The sequence below is a fragment of the Lutjanus erythropterus genome, chromosome 6 (genome assembly GCF_056507025.1).
Source record: "Lutjanus erythropterus isolate fLutEry1 chromosome 6, fLutEry1.hap2, whole genome shotgun sequence".
NCBI classification, from domain to species: domain Eukaryota; kingdom Metazoa; phylum Chordata; class Actinopteri; order Lutjaniformes; family Lutjanidae; genus Lutjanus; species Lutjanus erythropterus.
This window is the reverse complement of record NC_139322.1, coordinates 33,319,826-33,341,294: the sequence shown is the minus strand read 5'-3', so window position 1 is coordinate 33,341,294 and position 21,469 is coordinate 33,319,826. Positions and strand designations below refer to the sequence as shown.

The window sequence follows — 21,469 nt, the reverse complement described above, 5'->3', positions numbered from 1 at the left end:
GTTTGGACAGATGCATCCGTGCCTGCTCACTGTCTTGGAGTGAAAGTGGGTACACAGCTCGATCCATCTCGCTAGTTAGAACATCTGTTTTGCAATAATCGACAGTCAGCGAGTCTCCGCACTGGTGAGGCCAACACCCACTGCAAGTTTCCACAGTAAAATGTCACTGCCTCTGGTTCTGCCAAGTTGGGACGATGGAGGTTCTCTCTATAGCTGGCTCGGCTCCTCTCGAGAGGTCTGTTCAGACAAAGGACTCATTGTGTCAAGGTTTGGCAGGGAGACTTCATTTATAGATAGTGGATAAATATACTCATCTTTTTGGCTCAGTATGAAAACAAACAGAAGTTGGAAAGCCTTTCAAACGATGACTTGGTGGTCCAAAACTTTAATTACATGTACCACCTGAGGTAAAGAGTCCTGTGATTTATGAAGAAGCTCGCTGAAAGAACATTTTACGAGTAATTTTAACAGCACAGTAGGGTCTGACTCCAGCGGCATGTGAGAAACTTTACCCCTAATGAGCCCAAAGTTTTCTGGAAAGACTCTAATGGTTGTTGCCAAAATGTCTAAATAGAGTAACTGAGAGCTAAGAATTCTGCTTTGTTGACTGTAGTTCATCTATATAAAAAAGAAATTCCATTCACAGCCTCAATGTGCCCCCAAGTGCTCTCTTGCACTGTATGAAATGAAAGATTTCTATCCAAAACTGCTCAAAGAAACTCTAATGCTCGCAATGAACGGAGAAATACTAAAGTCCCACTTATTCAGAAACCACATGAGAAAGGTCAGTGGCGGTGACTCATCGATGTCAGAGATCTCTGAACGCAGCCTGTGGGAAGGAGGATGGTAGGCTGCAGTTGGCTGGCTGTATCAGGCGTTTCTCACACACACAGAAAACCACAATCCAGTAACTGTGCCGGAGTGTGTTTGTGTCTGTATTCACATCACAAGGACGCTAATAAATCCTTTCCTGCTTCATGTTCTCGAGCCACATTTCTACTCATCCTTCATTCTTTCTGTTCCTTCTTCAATCATCCCTCTTCCGATCTGTTTTTAATAAAGCAGGCCTATCAGTGTCCTGTCCTTTTTTCACCTTCTTTCTTTCAGCTGGTTCTCCAAAGCGTTTTGGCCGCCACGGATAGCAGCTGGATTCTCCATTCTCTCCTCCCTTTGTGATTCTTATTGCTCCTCACACCCGCACACTCCCTCCTCAGCCGTCCCAGCTGCTTTCCACCCTTAGTAACACCCCTGTATGCTATACAAACACACAGACACAAGCACGCACACAAGCCCTCACATGTACACTGACAGTGGCGCACACGCGTGCACTCATATGCGGTATTAATGCACACAACGGCCCGATACGCAAACACACAAAAGGTAGCTGAAGTCACTTTTGTGGTATGTCTTAAGGTTTAAAGGAGCAGGGATGTGTTGTAATTACAAGTGCATCCGCAGTGGAATCTGTTAGGGCAGGTTGAGTTGGGGGAGGACCTGGCAACCTATCAAAGCTATCAGTGAGGCAAACCACCCCTCGTCCTGTATCAGCTCGCTCTGAGGAGTGCAGACATAACAAGAGAATATTACAAAGGCTCAAATATTGTTCAAAAGTTATAATCCTCTACAATTTGGTGCGATGTATATTCATCTTACAAGTTGCACATTTCTGTCAATGCTATAGTAACGTTACCTTCGCTTACAACTTAAGTGATTTTTCATCTTTTTCATACAGTTAGCTTAGTATTTACTATATCAATCGATCTGGATTGATATATCGATTTAGTGTTCAACAATTGAATATGACCAATGATAAGTGAAAATACTGATTTATGTTGGTATCTTTAAGATATGCCTTTATTTTGAAATTCCCATGGCATGTCTGTGTCACAAACATCTGGAAGAGTCATAAAAATCATGTTTTAGTTGTTTCCTGTGAATGGATATAAATGTAAATGAATGTGTTAAATTGACATACGATGCCATCTGATACTGATCCAATCGAAATCATATTGTGGCAGACTTTGTGATATCAGAAAATATTGAACTGTTGTCCAGAGAATCTATATATTATCATATTGTAATGAAACTAGTTTTTACCAGTTGGTTTGTATATAGCGTTTTTTGATGATCACTTCAGGGTCTCGTTGGATTGTTGGAACAAAAAAATGAGCCATGACATTTTTTGGTGAGTTTTATTTCGTTTATGTCAAGTCTGAATGATGACAATGATGCTAGTTAGCTAGCGATCAAAATGCTCACAAACACTATGTACAAAACAAACAGCAAATAATATTATCAATATATACCAAAAACTCACCAAAAATGTCTCATCCCATCTTTTCACTGCTCCAATAATCACCAAGATGATGATGCTAGCTAGCTAACATTGCTAATAGTTATCTAAGACACTGAGGTGATTATCAAAATGTTCAAAAACTTTACACAAACCAAACTGTATATACTATTAACAATATGTACCAAGCCAATGGTGAAAACTGAAGTAACTAACTTAAAAATGAAAAGGTAATGTTACTATAGCGATGACAGGGAGTAAACAGAGGTGCAGCTCTTAACACGGATATACTGCACATCACAGTGTGCAAAATATCAAGCAGCCATCGGGGGTCCCTCCTATCCACTGCTCCTGTGTAATGCTGAAAAAGACTCAGTACACAAGATTTGAGTCTGTATTTTTAACCAAGTGTAACCATGATTGTGCATTTGGTTTGCAGAACATTTGCAACAGCACCACCTGTGAAAGAAGGCCTCATTAGAGACAACCATGTATTCAATAGCAATGTCAGAGGAAACCCCACAACAATATTTTTTCTGTATTTATATGTGTGAATAAATGTTACACAATTTGAATAATGAATACTGGACATAGTCAGACTTTAAAGAGACATTTTAATGAAGAAATGCAAGTGACAAATAGTTTTTCAAAGATTTTCCAAAGATCCCCTAAAATTTAGCTGTTGAAACTTTCAGAAGGTCTCAAGTTCATCAAGGCGTCCAAGAGCTCCTGTGTTTTCACACAATTGTCACTATGCATTTGCAAGTAGAGAATCTCCCCACCTGGACAAATCTTAGTCTTGGTATTTGAGCTGCAGACGTCTCAGGACAGGATTAACAGAGGTTGAAACTCCGTAGTGCAAACTTTTACTCAAACACCTGACCAGGTGTGATGAACATCCCACCATCCTTTAATGACAGACAGATGACAACCTTTCTGTCCGGCCCAACCTGCCTGTTAACACAATCACCTGTCATCCACATCCGCTGCCTGCCCACTTGAGTCTGCGCCTGTCACTTCAAGGCACGTTCTGTACACGCTCAACATTTCAGCCACTCTCTGTTATCTATTTCCTACTTCCTACTCTTTCTTTTTACAGTACAGCACACATAACACGCCCTCTGAAGTGCCCCACAGGTCATTCAGTCCAGTCTGTCTTGGTTTCACTCATCTCACCTCCTGTTTAGTGTCACGGTGACAGAAAGGAGAAGAAACCTGACATTGTCTGTTTAGTGATATGGTATGGGGGGAGACGGGGGGTGTTGTGTTTGAACTTGTCTGGAGTCAGCCATGGCTGTCTGCCTGTCTGTTTTCCAATGAGTAATCCATTGTAAGACTGAGCACACACATGCACGCAAACACACACACTGGTAGGTTGTGTGACATAGCTCAAGTACAAGAAGGAAGACGAGTTTTAGCCCGAGGGAGATCGATGGGTGATGTATGAGAGGAGGAGACTGCTGGTTAGGTTAAAGAGTTTGTCTTCTTTTTAGGGAAGAATGCTAAAGCTTCTGTGGTTGAAACAGCACCAACATTGGCTGTGAGCCAGTAATGAATACCTTAAATTGTCAAAGCTTCACAATCTTCACGATTTAACAATCTCAAACCCTAGTTTCTTTTTATTAGCCATGCTAGTGGCGTAGCCCTGGGGATGGCGATGTCAGTCTGTTGGTTCAGCACACTGTTGGATGGACTGCCATGAAATTGGTACACACATTTATGTCCGATAACACTTTACAATAAAGGTCCATTAATTATCATTAGTTAATTAGCATTAACTGACAGTTAATTAATATGTCTAGAAATCATTTACTAATAGTGTTCATGTTAACTATGGAGTTAATTTATATATAATTTCATAGTTTGTAAAGATGTTATTAACATAGTTAATACAGTAATAAACATTAACTTATTAATTAATACAAAAACAGAGATTTACAAGATGAAATTTCTTAGAGTAGACAGGGGTGATTGAAACTGGGATACAGTGATTTGTAACTTGAATGTGTGCCAGTGGTATAACATGGAAGGACCCTTTTCCCTACTTCCCACCCCCTACGTCTGGCGCCCTTGCTTGGACCACATCCATCTTTGAACTCTGGCTTCATTTTGATTTCAATAACACACCCATGAAGTTTCATGACTGCATCTTACGCTGTTGTGATGCTATCGTGTTGACAAAATCTGCCCACAGGGTGGCAAGGTCAATTGGTAGAGCATGTGCCCCGTGTACCAGGGCCGTGAGTCCTCTACAGCTGCTGTGGGTTCGACTCCCGCCTACGGTCCTTTGCTGCATGTCTTTCCCCACTCTCTATCCCCATTTCCTGTCTTCATTTCAGCTGTCCCATCTACGTAAATGCATAAGAAATCCCTAAAAATATATATTTAAAATCTGTCCAGGACAGATGTATAAATACCTACTCAAAACCACTTCTGCAGTAATCCCCACTACAGTATGTGTCTGCAGGACCACATTTTGCCATGATGACACTTTCACATACACACCCACACACAGACAGGCTCACAAGATGAAAACAATGCCAGTCATGCTGTTGTGACTAGTAATAACATTTCTATGTGAAAACATAAAAAAAAATCCTCATCATTCTCTGCATAGGAGTTCATGCAACAAACATTTGTTATATCTAAGATTCAGACTGTTTTCACATCTAACACTGTGAATTAAGGATTTATTTTGACCAAACCCTCATCTGAGAAGCTAGAAAAGAGAATGTTTCACATTTCTGCTTTAAAAAATACTGAAATGATTAATTGATCATGGAAATAGTTGCAGATCTTTTTTTCTCTTCACCTTATTTGTTAATCTATTAATTGTTGTATATCTAAACACAAGTAAATACTTTTCAAGTGTAATAAAGTATTTCAAGACATTTTACATTGTAGAAAGTGTCAATGCTACAGGCGATGCACTCGTAACAGCTAGCATTGATTTTATCCACGGTACAGAAGGAGTTTTCTTCATATTATCTTTTCTATAACTGCTTTTCAACTGTGTTTTCAGCATCAGACTGGGATTTTATTTTTTTGTCCCTGGTTGCAAGTCTAGACAAGGCTGTAAGTCTGTAAGAAGAGAACTTCAGCAATTCTTCAGTCATAATGCCTCTTATCTGTACATCATCAATAGTTTGTTGTTCTTGTGGTCTTTAATGAAAAAATCCTAATATAATATGCAAGAAAGATATTCCAAATAAAGATGCACAATTGCAAATCATTTGCAATCAAACTGTGTCTTTGCTACATATAAAGTCTTGTTTATGATACACTAGAGGCTGTTCAGTGGACTGTATAAACAGGATGCCTTTCAGAGACGAATACAGCACACGTAGGTTTGGAGATTCCTCTGTGACAAAGCCAGGATATTATTTTGACAAAGTACCCACTCTGCACTAACAGATCTTCCTCATGAAGACCTGGTGGAAATTCAGTCCGTCCTTGCACACTTTTCCGGTGCTTGCCGTGCTCTCTTGTCATTGTACAGAATTCAGACTGGAAAACATGAAGGGAGATGAGACCGGTGCCAAGTATATACAGTAAGTAAACTGGAGCTGATGAAGCAGACGGGAAGGGAGTGGGAGAAGAGAGAAGAGGAAGAGGCCAAACTTTGTGAAAATACCCAAGAGAAAGTCAGAGATCAACAGAACAGTGATGAGAGAGCGTGTGTGAAAATGTGAGAGACTTCTGGATAAAAACAGAGCATGATAAAATCATACCACATAGATAAATATGGAGGCTGGAGCACACTGTTTCCTGATTAAATAATCATTGACATGCATTAAATCACTATGTTAAAACGTACTTGACCCCCCCACTCTGACCTAATCACATTATCAGACTGTCAGATATGACTGATTAAATATTTATTTCATATTTAACAGATTATATTTTTCTTTACTATATGATACTACAATATACCATACTTATTGTACTATACAGTACTGTACTGCAATGCACATTTTATACTATACCATATTGTAATATACATATTTTACTGTACTATGCTGAATAATACCAAACAGTATTGTAATATTGTAGCACAGTGTGTACTTGTAGTACAAGTACACACTGTGTACTACTTTTAGTGTACAATAATGTATTTTACTGTAATTCACTATACAACACTATACATACTGTACCACACACTTAACTATATTTACTATACTCTATAATATCAATCTATTGTAGTTCACTATACTATACTGTACTTCACTAAATATACTATCATAATATACTGTCCTATCACTCACACTACACATACTGTACTGTACTATACTAGACTATACTACAATCTACTTCACTACAGTCTACTATAGTGCACTACTTCAATATTATATATTATCGGATTGTACTATACTATACTTATATCATAGCACACATACTGCACTGTACTGTACTTCACTACTCTATAGTACACATACTTTACTATAGTTTACTATACTATCATACACTGTCTGTCCAAAAAAGTCACCATCTGGATTTGACTAAGCAAATAAATAAAAGCCTCCATTAGATAATTACTGCAGAGATTAATATGTTTCAGTTGACAACAAGTTATTTAATCCTAACTGATGCAGTGAGCAGCTTCTCATTTCTTAAACAACCATGTCAGAAGACAAATATCCTGTGATCGAGGAAAAGTTGTTACTCTGATTCAGAAGGGTCAAATTATTGAGATTGATGAAACTACTAAAATTGGGTTAAGAAACTGTCCAACGCATTATTAAGACCTGGAAGGATAGTGATGAATCATCGTCTTCCAGGAAGACATGTGGTCAGAAAAGAAATCTTGAATGATTGTGATCGGAAATCACTTTTGGTTCATGTTTGGTGAAATCAAATCATAAAAAATCAACAGTAGAACGCACAGCTATGTATAAGTGTGAAAGTAAGAGGATTTCCACACGCACAATGTGAAGAGAACTCAAGGGATCGGGACTAAACAGCTGTTTAGCCTTAAGAAAGCCACTTATCAGCGAGGCTAATCGGAAATAAAGGCTTCAGTTTGCTAGGGAGGGAAAGATTGGATTCTGGAGCAATGCAAATGGAAAAAAGGTCATGTGGTCTGATGAGTCCAGATTTACCCTGTTCCAGAGTGATGGGAGCATCAGGGTAAGAAGAGAGGCAGATGAAGTGATGCTCCCATCATGCCTAGTGCCTACTGTACAAGCCTGTGGGGGCAGTGTTATGATCTGGGGTTGCTTCAGTTGCTCAGGTTGAGGTTCAGCAACGTTATGCGGCCAAAAACTGAGGTCATCTCACTACCTGAATATACTGCATGAGCAGGTTTTTACATCAATGGTTTTTTCCTTCCCTGATGACACAGACATATTCCAAGATGACAATGCCCGGATTTATCGGGCTCAAATAGTGAAAGAGTGGTTCAAGGAGCATGAGACATTATTTTCACACATGGATTGTCCACCACAGAGTCCAGACCTGAACCCCACTGAGAATCTTAAGGATGTGCTGGAGAAGACTTTACGCAGTGATCCAACTCTCCCATCATCAATACAAGATCTTGGTGAAAAAATAATGCAACGCCATATTCAAAGCGAAAGGCAGTCCAAAGAAATATTACAGTGTGTGACTTTTTTGTGGGGGAGGCAGGCAGCGTATATAATCGTATTCTACTCTACTTATATCATACTACACATACATACTGCACTGTACCATAAAATGCGATACAATACACTACAATACTATACGATATAGTTGGGGACTGTATGAATCATACCTCATATCTCCCTTGTACATAAAGAAGCTCAGCCCGGACTCCAATTAAACCCCAGTCATTCTAGATCCATTGCCCGTGTCTCTTGCTGTTCTCTCTTTATGCTTGTGACCCTGTCACTACTAAAATCAATTTACGAAGCACACATAATAGAACAATGCTGTTTCCTGTTGCTTTCATAGCCATTGACAACATCTAATAAAATAATTCCAGTTCGCTTCCATCAGTGTCCTTGAGTGAAGCTGCTGAGTGGTTGGCAAGCAACAGCAGTCATCCTGTACTGTCTCCCAGCATCTGTGCCTATTTTTTTTTTTCTCATGGCACACAGTCATAGATGGACCTTGGAACAACTCTGAACACATAAAAAAAGAATATTATTGCTTTTCTATTCAACATAACGAGGAGTTTTGCCACATTTCAGAATAATCTACATAATGAATAATACATCATTTAACTAATTGAAGTGACCCACAATAATAAATGCTATAATCAGGGTTGTGTAGGCAGAACTGCAGAAAATGGTATGAGGCGAGAAAATAAAATGTTACACTCACACCTACTGGCCAGTAGATGTACTAGCGCTGTTTTCAGACTTTGTAAAGGATTTCACTGGTTGTTTCCTCATCTCTGAAATGCTAATCGTTGAAACCAGCATCTGGAATCTTTGGTTTATCCTCTTGTGGCGATTACTCCTGACACAGACACGTACAAGTCATCAATTTAGTATCAATTTATCGAACAAAATTCTACCCAAACCTTTCACTCCGTTGCCCTGCTCTAGGCGTACGTGGAAGTTACGTCACTCAAAAGTTGTTAATAGGTGATGCTTTTACGTACAGTTGAAAATATTAACATTATGAACCACCGCGTTTTCCGTAAATAATGTTTTGGATCGTTATGTAGGAAGCTGCATTTCTCCCCTTATTTTGAACCAATTCATCATACAATATGTCTGGGTGGATTGATAATTAATATTAAAACATCCACGCGAAATTATTTTGTTGCATTTGTGGCAGTTATTACAGTTTTGATAGTTTGGGGGGGGGGTAATTTCATTTTCATTTTTGTTTTGAATTTAGTTTCAGCTAGTGTCTAGGGTGGATATTTTATTAGTTTGAGAATTATTATTATTATTATTTTTATCTTTATTATAATGTAAGGGTATATGTCAGGGGCAATATTTAATAAGTTCAACAATCCCAGTTACAAAAAAAAAATTGCTTTTGTTGCTTTTGTTGTTGACATTTACCATACATTTTTTGTCAGTTAGCTTGGTAATATCTTTTTGCTAGTTTTTTGTTTTGTTTTGTTTTCTGACGTTTACTAAAGATTTTTTCAGTTAACTCAAACAATTTTACACCTAGATTTAGTTTTAGTTTAGTTTTAGCAGCTAACTATAATAACCTTGGTTGATAGTTTTTGTGAATATTTACCATCGAAAGCGTTTGAACGCTTGCATGTCCTATTAACGTGTAATGTTCAGATGTCAGAGCTCAGGATGAGCACGTGAAGGCAACAAAAGTTCAGTCTGCAGAGTTGTGTCATCTGTGATCATGGAGGAAAAACGGAACACTACGGACAAAAATTTTGCTCCAGGTACCATACAGAGTTTGTTTATTACTGTCCCGAGTGTGGTAGTAGTATAACTTAATAAACTGACGATGGTAGGAAAAGTTAGCATTGATCCGTTAGCTAATAACCGCTCGAAGGCAGCACGGCCAGTATCAGCAGGCTGTATTTAAGTTAGCAGCTAACACAAGTGTTGTCTGTTGTTGAAAATTACTTCAGTAATTTTACTGGCTTTATTTCGAGTTCTAGCTAACAGGAATGTGGAAAACCATATGGGTCACAAACATTTTAGCTGCTACTGTACGTTGAATTCAGGTCAGTTCATTAGAGACATGATGAGATTAGTATCAAGTTTGACTCCATGTAACCCAGTTTCTTGTAGCTATTTGCAAGATTAGAACGACACTTCAAACCAAACTACGTTCAGAAATCGTCCAGTTTAATGCAACATTTCTCATAAGTCATATCAACATATCTTATGGAATATTACATAAGACCTCATACCAATCAGTGGGGTCTGTTGGTGAATTCGGCATTCAGCATTTGAAATAAAATGGCAACATTCATTTTGTATACCCCCAATTATACCATATCCTTGAGGTTTTTACTTATAATGAATATGTGTTAAACATGTCTGTATGTGTCGTTTATGTTTGCTTTCCTCCATAATGTGTCTGAATCAAACTGCTACCTTAAAGTTAATAATTAAGCTTTGTCCATGTATCACCTTAGACCCAGGGGGAGCAGAAACAACACAAGATGTCCCACGTGACCAGAGCCCAGAGGAAATTATCAGCAGACAGTTGACTGAACAGAGCCGCTTTGCTTATGCTGCCCTGTGTGGTGTCTCTCTGGGCCAGTTGTTTACTGGGCCTGAAAACAGGTAACAGAGCCATGAAAGATAATGTCATCATGACATTCCTTCCTCTTAATATCAATGTCCTCATTGTTGACAAGTACTTGCTTTAGTATTTTCCTCTTATTCCATCTAACATAATTTAAAAGAGAAGTGACTGATGGCTGATAAGGCATAAATATTTGGTCAGTGTGATAAACTACCAGACATAGAGTATTTCAACAAACACAGTATAGAGAGGACACTGGTACTGAATGCACCTTTTCTAGATTCAGTATCAGGTTTATTGCCAAGAAGGTTTGCTCATAAAAGCAATTTGCCTGGGTGATTTTGGTGCATACCAATTTAGTAAGTAGAAAAAAAAAATAAAGAAAGATAATAGGCAAGTACTTCATGCCAAAAGGCTCACATATAGAATATAAAACTGACATTAAGGTGTGGAAAAATATTATAAAAATATGTATGATATGTTCTTTGCATGAAAGGCTGTGCAGTTTTGTGCAGAAATGTGCACAAGTTCACTGAACGCAGTATAAGAATATTTGAAATGTGCAGGATAGTAATCCAAAAAAAGATCTAGTCCAAAAAGAATGTGCATTGAAGTAACACATTGACAGATGGCGCAGACCTTATGTTAATGTACGAGTTGTGTCTATGGGGTCAGGGTCATCAGGGTCAGTGTTAGTGGGGGTCTCTGTACTTGTTGATGAGGCCAGCTGCAGGCGGGAAGTAACTGTTCTTGAAGCGTGAGGTTTTGGTCCTGATGGACCGCAGCCACCTGCAAGACAGTGTTGCAGAAAGTTCGTGAAAGTTCTCCTTAATGGCTGTGTTTACATGTGCATGAGTATTCTGGTTTTCTTAAGCCAAGCCTTACAATAATATAATAACAAACTTTGATAGGGGGTGATGAAAACAGGATTGAACCAATGATTTGACAAACTGATTTGTCCAAACTGAGATCATGATTGAAAATGACACAGAGAGATTTCTTCAATGCAGGGTTGTTAAATAGGACGGAGAACCAAGACCGTTTGATAATTGAGAGTTTGCGTTATTTTGACCTAAGATTAGAATCTCTGTCTTATTGGAATTCAGCTGCAGGAAATTTTGTGACATCTGCTTGTGGATGTCATGAAATTTTGATGTGACTTCAGGATATGAGTACTCCAGGTAGCATATCCAGGTTTTTCCAAACCAGGATAAGGCCCAGGTTTCAAAGACCAGCATATAATCATAGCCACCACGAAACAAATGTGGACTTGCACATGCAGTTGTGTTTGTATATCCACCATGGTGAGAGAGTGATTCTTACTTAGTTTTAAAGAATTCTCAACATCTAGAAATTTTCAAAGCTTTAACTGTTATACGACATGAGAAGATGACCTGCTGTGTGTTTCTCAGTGTGTTCAGGGAGCAGTATCTGCAGGACCTGGTCCGCTGGCTGGACCTGGATGACTCGGTGATGCCGGTCATGGGGGCTTTCCTGTCAGGCCTGGGCTACGAGGGCTCCGACACCTTCCTCTCCATCCTGCAGGCCGAACCGCTGCTGGCAGCTGGAGCCACCCCCATCATACAGGTGTTTGTCGCTCTAATAGAATAGCAAATATAAATGTGGCGATGAATTTGCAGAATGGAAAGAAAAGAGCAAATGGGTCGTACTGTAACTTAGAGCGAGTAAAGAAGATGTTAGATAGCAATGTACTGAAATATCTCCAGAAATACTCAATCAAATATATGATATAAAATAATTATTATTTCAGTACGAAGAGCTAGGGAAGTGATTTATTAATTAATTAAAACGTCTACAAGTTCACACTCTATTTAATTTCATTAAATACGCATGTATATTTTAATATTAAAGGATTCACAACTGTACATGCTAACAGAATAATTAAGCTTTTGTTATGTTTTTAATGACAGTAATTCAACTGTATTTGTGTCTGTTTTTCTACAAACACTCCTGTTATAACCAGCTTTCTCTTTGTATTAAAGGATCTGGTGTCTTTTTCGGTCAAAGACGGTGAGAATCCTTTGATGAGTTAATGACTGTCTTCTTTAAGTTGCTGTTAATTCCTGTAAGCTTGTTACTTTATATAACTTTCATGGTCTGACATGTGCTCAGGCCAGTATGACGCCAGAGCGAGGGTTCTCATCCGTCACATCAGCTGTCTGCTGCGAGTCCTGCCACAGCAGCTGGAGCGGTTTGAGGAAACACTGGGAGAGAAGCTGAGGGAAGCAGGAGAGGAGAGCGAGTGAGTTATGGTCAGATGATAAGAAAATAGTCAGTAGCTGTGTTTACATATTCATGATGGAAAATTTCATTTGGTCTTAAAGAGGCGTTATAAACTTCAGTTAATTTAATACACTGAATGGCAATATGTTCCGACAACTTCTCTTTTTTCTAAATCTTGTGTGTGTGACTGTTTAAACAGCACAAACACTGTGCATGATAGTCACTCTTGTTTCCATAATAACAGCATGAACACAATAGTTGTGCGGCATAAACAAGCAGCTTACTGTTTTCAAGATGTCTGATCGTAAATGCATCCAAAGAGTCATTTGACATTTAAGAGACAATGAACGTTTCAACAAATACACATGATCTGTCTGGCATCTCCATCAGAGAGGAGTCCTCTCGGCGGCGGCGGAGAGAAAGAGGGCGGAAATTGCGACGCTACCTCCTCATTGGACTAGCCACTGTGGGCGGAGGAACTGTGATTGGTGATTATTGCTCCATTGAGTTCTTTTAGAAACTTTAGATGGACATTTAAAACATCTAGTATCTTAAAGACCTCAACTGATAATTAAATCATCAGAGTCTTAAAGGGTAATTACAGTATTTTTAAACCTGGGCCCTATTTTTTACATATTAATGAATAATATATCAGGTGCAAAAACGTTTAGAATTGGTTGAGTAGACCGCTTCAAAGGGCAGCCATGAAACAGCTGCAGTGGCTGCAACATCCTTGGTGGCAAATTACATCCACTAAAAGTCCTTGTTTTTGCCACTGGCAGGCTCAGATTGTTATTCTACATAAAAGGATTCCTATATATACCTTTATGTTTAACCAGAAATACCCAACATACTGTCCTCAAAGCTATGGGTCATTACTATTGGTCTATTGGTCAGTTATACCCCTTAATATGTAAACATTGGGCCCAGGCTTAAAAATACTGGAATTACCCTTTAATAATATCAGAATCACTCATGAAGATCAGTTCAACATATGTAGGCTTAACTTTCTCTAAAATACTTCACCCTATAGATATCAGTACTGACTAGCTTCATTTCTGTACTGACTGTCCTCTTTGCACCTTTGCCAGGTGTGACAGGTGGGCTGGCAGCCCCCTTGGTTGCCGCGGGGGCCGGCGCTGTGCTGGGGGCTGGAGGGGCTGCTGCCCTGGGCTCCGCCGCTGGCATCGCGATCATGGCCTCCCTGTTTGGAGCAGCAGGAGCCGGATTGACTGGTAAGAGTGTTGGATGACGCATGACTGTGTGCAGAAAGAAGTTACCGTGTTTAGTATTTTGACTGATACACACACATCTGTAGCTTTTCTCATCTTCCACGGGGTTTATGCTCCTCTCTGCTTTCACACATCATCTCTCCAGGGTATAAGATGAATAAATGTGTCGGTGCGATAGAGGAATTTCAGTTCTTGCCGCTGAACTCTGGGAAGCATCTTCACCTAACCATCGCAGTGACAGGCTGGCTCTGCAGTGGTAAATACAGTAAGTATGACCTCTACTGTCTCACTACAAAAACGTACAGTCTTTACTAATGAGGTGTGGGCAATTTTCTGTATAATGTATTGAGAACATTTTCATTGATAAAAGGACCAGATAGGACTGTTTGTGGCATCATCTTTTACATTCAGGGGTGTAAATCTTACATAATGTTATGATAACAACAAAATTTAACCCTACAACTACACTGGACATGTGCAATGTGTGTGATGAATTCAGGGCAAATAATTTTACCTTTCAATAGCTGTCTTTACTGTGAGAAGTAAGCCTACATAGTGCAGTTTACATATCACTGAATAATTACAAAGCAGTTCAGTTTTTTTTTTTCCTTCAAGAGGAGGATCAGTGCCAGGGCTGTCATCTCCACATGCTCAAGGGAAACAAAATCCACCAAAAAATAGATAAACAACCTCGGCCAGCCTTACACATTTGCTGTAATTTTTAGATTTTTTAAAATTCACTGTCTGCTTGTTCTCAGATTCCACGTGAGGAGGTTTAAGGGCACTGCTAAGTTGATTCCGTTGTGCATTGAATAAAAACTAGAGAATGTTATTTGTGAAGAAAATATTGAGGAATGTTTAGATGAACAGATGGAAACTAAAGTGCACTGGTGACTTAACCTTGTGTGAAGGAGCAGCTGAAGGAGTATAAAGAGAGGAATGGAAGGGCGAGGGAAAAAATTTAGTGTAATCTGTGAAAGGTGTTGAAATGAAAGCTGTAGTGTAAAGGCTTGAATGAGCATTAGTGTACGAAGAAGGAGTTTAGGTGTCACTTAAAGGTACAGTGTGTAAGATTTATTGGCAGAAATTAAATCAAATGTCCATAAGTATGTTTTCATAAGTGTATAATTACCTGGAAATAAAAAAAAGTTGTGTTTTCATGACCTTATATCTACAGAGGGAGCAAATGAACTTGGCTTGTTGAACCACCATATTTATATATATGATATACATATTTTGAAAATCCTACCTCATGCCACCCTCATTAAACTCTGGTCACCATCTTTAGCCTTTTAGTTTGAAAATCCGGGGGAAAAACCGTCTAAAAGTAGAGGATACAAACACTAAAAGTAATTTCTGATAATATCCTCAATGAGCTGTTTGTTTGAATGGAGACGAAGTAGTTACAGCAGGTGCCAAAAAAACGTGGAAGAATAAGAATTAGGAGAAACCGAAAACAACACAGATGGGATTTCTGGGCAACAGCAATTCCTTGATTTAAGAAAAACATTAGGTGACAAAAAAACGATAGTAAGACTGAGCAGAATTGTGCTCATAGTGTTCTAAAACTCTACCAGTTGAGTGTCCACCTGAGATTATTCCAACAATCCACTTAAGTTTTGGTTTTACATAAATCCATGCAGCTCGCTTCCCCTACTAAAAAAAAACACTCAGTTTTGCACAAGCTTAGTACCTACTTCACATACAATAGCTAAAAAACACTTCACTTCCAAGTGCTGCTTCGTTGTTTCCTCACATAAAAACACAAATACTGTCTTCCAGGTTCGTTCCAGGCCCCGTGGTGCAGCCTGGGCGAGTGCGGGGAGCAGTACTGCCTGGTGTGGGAGTCACGTTTCCTCAGGGATCTGGGCTCAGCCATGGCCTCTCTGTTGGACGGGCTGGTCAGCATCGTGGCCCAGGAAGCGCTCAAATACACAGTGCTCTCAGGTGGGAGGACGGTCCTGCAGGAAACACTGTATTAAGTGTATCTGGATTTGGAGACGGGATGGTTTTGTTTGTGGTGAATAGTTTCTCCTCTGACATTCACACTTGAGATGAGTGTTACGGGTTGTAAAAAGTCGGTTCCATTGTTGCTCCGGTAATGAGTCAATTTCTGTTATAAAATATCTTATCTAACCACAGTCCTTGCTTGATAATACTGCACTAATGTCTTTTACATCATCACACTGTCCAGGCATCGTGGCGGCTCTGACGTGGCCTGCATCTCTGCTGGCAGCAGCCAGCGTCATCGACAACCCCTGGTGTGTTTGTCTGAACCGCTCAGCTGAGGTGGGGAAACACCTGGCACAGGTTTTGAGAAGCAGACAGCAGGTATCGTACCACCTCTTACCTCTGTCAAGACATTTTACCATAGTGTACCACAGCATCAACTTCACCCTAAATGTCTTTGTTCTTTATTGTACGCCAAGAGGATTAGAACAAAACTTTAAATAAAATGCCTGTTTATTAGCCTGAAGTATTACACACCTGTACTCAGAGAGAACAATTTTCTTCTAATAATCTTCTTTACTTATGTTCAATAGGGATTTGCAAAACCCAACTTCTCTAATTTGATACAATACAGATAATTTTTGTTACAACTTTACTGATATGGATCATTTTAAAATGGATATGTAATTTTCCAAACTAATGACCAACTTTAAGAAACAAAAAAAAAAAAGTCTGGAAAATTACATGGCACATACCGGCCATTAATAACAAATTTATTACAAAAGCAAATACGAGGGCAGTTGAATAAAAATGTTTGCACTAATAGGTGAATAAATAGTTTTACAGAAATATTATGATAAAATGATAATAAAATAAATATTTATAATTATCTTAACTCCATGTTATGTTTCCTTCCTAGATCCTTGTTTGTGTTGCATCAGCTCTCAGATGTATGTCACTTCTGATAAAAGCATCTGCTAAATTAAGTTGTAAATTGTAAAATTGTAAATTCCTGTGACTCTCTCATAAGTTTGATGTGGAAGTGTGCGACCGTCCGTCCGTGGTGGAACGCTCGGTTCTGGTGTCTCATAGGTCATGTTACACATGCCAGTTAAATGAAAATGTTGGGGCTCTTTATTAGCACAAACAAAAATACTAAAAATGTTTTCAAGTGATCCAGCCACCCACGTTTTGTATTTTTATGTTTTGTTGTTTTTTAAAGGAAACAGTACCAAATGAGTAGCTTGTGAGAATCAGTGTATCAGTCCTGCAATTAGTCTGTCCCTAACGGTCAGTAAACACAAGGAGGATGAAATCTTTTCAGAATTGTGCATCTCTTCTCTTTCTTTCTGCATCTGAAGGGGAAGCGGCCTGTCAGTCTCATAGGTTTCAGTCTTGGTGCCAGAGTTATCTACTACTGTCTGCAGGAGCTCGCCAATGACAAAGGTATGGATACCTTCCTGTGGTAAACCTTATTTTGATTATCCACATTCACATCCACATTTCCAGTTTCAGTTTGATTTTCAAAATGCTCTATGCGAAACAATCCTGGGTTTCCAAGTCATGCCACAAAAATCATCATATTTTTTTCCTAAGTTGTTGGTGAAACAGAGTAGAATTTCTTATGATAATGGCCCTAAATAGCAAGCACCCTGTGAAACTGAACTGTAATTAACTTTGTTCCGTTTCTCAGATGTTTTTACACTGTAAATTGTTCTGACAAGTTTGTTGAGTCCTGTGTTGTGATTCCTCAGGTAGTGAAGGAGTAGTGGAGGACGTGGTCCTGTTGGGGGCCCCTGTGGACGGCTCGGAAAAGGCCTGGGAGAAGATGACCAAGGTAGTGGCTGGAAAAATAGTGAACGGCTACTGCAGGTAATCTAATAGAGCTCTATCCTGCAAAATGCATGAAGAGGAAAATGTTTACATGTTTACAGTAAAAGCTTACTTTGCTTTATAGTTCCTTATTGTTCACTCATTGTATATTTGAGTATTGCATGAATTAATGACTGTCTGAACTATCCACCTATCAGAGGGGACTGGCTCTTGGGGTACTTGTACCGAAGCTCAGCCGCACAACTGTGCGTTGCTGGGCTACAGCCAATCAACATCCAGGATCGGCGTATAATCAATGTGGATCTTTCATCTGTGGTGAGTCAGAGCTTTTGAAATGAAGCCCACTAAACTTTCCTTAATGAATAGTCTTTCAAGAACACATGAGCTGAAGATGTTTTCACCTTTAAGAACAGCCACAAGCAGCAGCCCCTTCAAACTGACGCACTGATACGAGCATAAATATTTGTCTGTTGGATCAGGGTCTGTGACATAATTTTATGGGTCCTTGACCAGAGGGGAGAAACAACTGACATGCTCCAGTTCTATGTGAGGCTACTGACAAAATACTCTCCACAATATACAGCATCTTAAGCCAGTCTGCCATATTCATGTCTCTAATGGTATGAAGGCTTACACTGAGTCACTGAGCCAGTAATACTCTGTCTCTGATTTGATTAGTTTTGGATTTCAGGTGGAATCCATTAGTTATGATTTTCAGTTTTTAGGTTTTGGAAACAGGTGGTCCACAACTGAAATAATCTTTGTGAAATCACTGGCTTATTCTTGACTGTTAGCCTTTGTAAAGTCTCTCTTCTCTGTTAAGCTCCCTTGTAATGATTTGTTTGCCACTTGAGGGCAGCAGAGCAAACTGTAACAACACTGACTTATTATTATTGTAGTTTTTATAGTAGAAGTTTAATGGTGACCATGACATTAGTTACCAGATGCCTATCATACTTGCAGCAGATACAGAGTAAAGTTAGCATTCGTTTGAAGTTGTGTGTCAGGGTACCTGGTGATATGATGTCCAATAGCTCTATTTAAGTCTTCACCAACCTCTGAGGTGAATAGCTGGTTCTTTAGCTGCTAAATTCAATGAGGTAAGAACATCTTTAGGACTTTTTTTTCAGTTGCAATCATTCTTTCATGGAACATTCAACACAAACAGCAGAAACATCTCTTTCTTCTTCTCCTCCTCTTGGAGCAGGAACAACTGATCGGTTATGTGATTTTTAAAAAGTGTTTCCGTCTGCCATTAAGCGCATTAATTATTTTGCAAAACAGGCAAAAACCACCTCAAACAAGCGCAGAAACTGCAAAATTTAGTTGTTGTTTTTTTGTTATTTTTCACAATTTTGTCATTTCCATCAACTTTCTCTGATGCAGTTCTTCAAAATGTGCATAGAAGTATATTGATAAAAATACAGTGCATGACCAACTTATTTCACATAGTCATTTGACCTTAATATAAAAGTATTGATTTGAGCATCTTTAAACAAGCAATCATCTGGCAATTTTTGGAAGAAATAATTACTTTTGAAAATAGCAGAAGAACTCTCTTATTTTTTCTTCTTTTAATTGTGGATAAAATGTTATGAGCTGTAAGTTTTGTGATGCAATATTATTGAATACAGAATTTCATTAGCACTTTAAAAGAGACAGTTGTATTGTTGGAGATAAATGAAAAAATAAGAAAAAATTAAGGCCCCTGCTGGTCTGTTTCAGTTCACAGCGATGCCCTTCTGCCACCCTGCAAATCCACAGGATTCCACACGAAAAATTCACACTTACTGGTCATGGCAGTTGTTTTGTTTTGTCAAAGAATCAGAGGTTTCACATTTCACTCAACTGAACATTTAAAAAAGAAGGAAGTAAAAAGATATTTGACATGTTTGAAGCACCATACACTATATACCTGTTCATGTCATATAAGAAACAGGAAATGTTGGTGTACAAAAAATATGAAAAGTAATCATCTTTTCTCTAGAAAACTTGAATTATACACTGTAATTTACAAATAAATATGTATACTTATTAGTCAAAGACAGTAAAATAATGTTTCTGCTTCCCAGGTGAACGGTCACCTGGACTACATGCGTCAGATGGACACCATCTTGGTGGCAGTAGGAGTTCCCACCAAAGAAGTCCCAGGCGCCTCCTTTAGTCTTCCTCAGCCTGTGAAGATTGCAAAGGGGACAGTGGACGTCCCTGACCAAACACCCAACGAGAAACAAGTGACTGAGACACAGAACCAAGCTAAGGAGGCTTGTACAAAGGAGAATAGTGATGTGAAAGACATGACAGAGACAGAGGGTGACGGCTGGGATATCCCTGATATATCAGACCTGCTGGACTTAAATGACACAGAACCAGAGAGTCAAGTCGGAGTCAATTCACCGCTTCCATCGGACGAGAATACCACTAATGACGACACAGCCTCTGCCTCTGCTTTTAATGCCCGGTGTGATGATGTGGAGGAGGTTGAGCCTGATAATGAACACATATCATGGAGCTGGGAGGATACACACTGGACTACAGAGAACACACACAAATGAAGGCAGCCAAACTTATAAAGAGCATGTTACAGAAGCAGCTGCTTCCCTGTAAAATCTCATTTCCTTTTTTCCTAACATCAAAGCTCTGTTGAAGGAAATAGTCATTCCATTCTCGACACACTGACATGCCAGAGACGGCGAGTTAAAAAACCCCTGAATTAACCAGTGTTTGAAGACTATTGTGTTAATTTAATAACAATATAGAATTTTGTACATGAGACTTTTAGATGTTTTTTACAGACTGTAAATAGTGTCATAATTTATTTTCTAAACTAACTGTGAGATCAGACACCTGTAAATATGACTTGAGTTTTGCAGGTTTCAGAGGATGCTTCCGAATAAGTGATGTCTGTGTTGCCCTCGTCCTTCCAGTTTTGATCCGTTGGCCTGGTTGCCATGGATATCATCACAGTAATTTGATTTCCACAAGACCGAGGGCAACTCAGTTAATGTGTCTTCTTCAAGGCCGTTCTTTTCTTCATTCCAGCCTTAACAGTGTGAAACGATACCTTCTGTACACTCAGAAATACAGGCGCTAACTAGAACCATAAAGGGTTCTGCAGCCTGTCCCCATACGAGAACCCTTCTTGGTTCCTGGTAGAACCAGGTTCCACCTAAAATCCTTTCAGAGTTCTACGTAGAACCCAACATAAAGGGTTAGACCAAGAACTAGAACTCCCTGTGAGTGGTTCTAAAGGAGAGTCTTTCTATTGTGCAATGGTTCGACCTAGAACCCTGGCACCCCACCTGCTCTGGGAGTTTTATCCAGAATCTAGCCACCTTCTAAGGGTGCTAAGAAGAACCCTCCCTCATCTAGAGACAACCCAGGGGGTTCTACTGAGAACCTTTTATTATGGTACAAAGACCCCTTAATGAGAGAATTCTTAAAGGATTTCAACAAGGATTTCTTAGTGGAACCCTTAGTCTTACAAAGAGCCCTTGACAGATCCTTTCTTTAAAAACGGTTCTTCACAAGCAAAGGGTTCTGGGTAAAACCTAAGCTCTTCAGGAAGAACCCTTGAGTTAACAGAGAGATAAGTTACATTGTGTACTGGCACTGATAACTGGAAACAATCTTAACCCTGACTTTTTGTTTTGGTGTGTACCTGGATCAGTTTTTTAAACTGTACTTGGAAAGAAACAAGTAAAACAAGGGTGGTGCTCACTGAATTTGTGTCCATAGACATTTTTTCTGTGAC

The 21,469-nt window shown here is 39.2% G+C and overlaps 1 protein-coding gene across 1 annotated transcript; it reads left to right on the top strand.

Annotated features, from left to right (window-relative positions):
* Positions 1 to 9,494: 9,494 nt before the first annotated feature.
* On the top strand, positions 9,495 to 21,440 carry tmco4 (transmembrane and coiled-coil domains 4). The gene is made up of 14 exons (XM_084721727.1): positions 9,495 to 9,638; positions 10,344 to 10,494; positions 11,869 to 12,043; positions 12,460 to 12,487; positions 12,590 to 12,719; positions 13,091 to 13,188; positions 13,792 to 13,935; positions 14,078 to 14,197; positions 15,715 to 15,879; positions 16,127 to 16,263; positions 17,244 to 17,328; positions 17,637 to 17,754; positions 17,913 to 18,030; positions 19,788 to 21,440. The coding sequence occupies exons 1-14, from the start codon at positions 9,596 to 9,598 to the stop codon at positions 20,268 to 20,270; spliced, it is 1,995 nt and encodes a 664-aa protein (XP_084577853.1). The 5' UTR covers positions 9,495 to 9,595; the 3' UTR covers positions 20,271 to 21,440.
* The last annotated feature ends 29 nt before the right edge of the window (positions 21,441 to 21,469 follow it).

Coding starts and splice junctions, on each gene's coding strand:
- tmco4 (XM_084721727.1), top strand. CDS start 9,596: ATGGAGGAAAAACGGAACACTACGGACAAAAATTTTGCTCCAG. Junction 13,189..13,791: donor GGGCGGAGGAACTGTGATTG/GTGATTATTGCT, acceptor CACCTTTGCCAG/GTGTGACAGGTGGGCTGGCA. Junction 18,031..19,787: donor ATGTGGATCTTTCATCTGTG/GTGAGTCAGAGC, acceptor TCTGCTTCCCAG/GTGAACGGTCACCTGGACTA.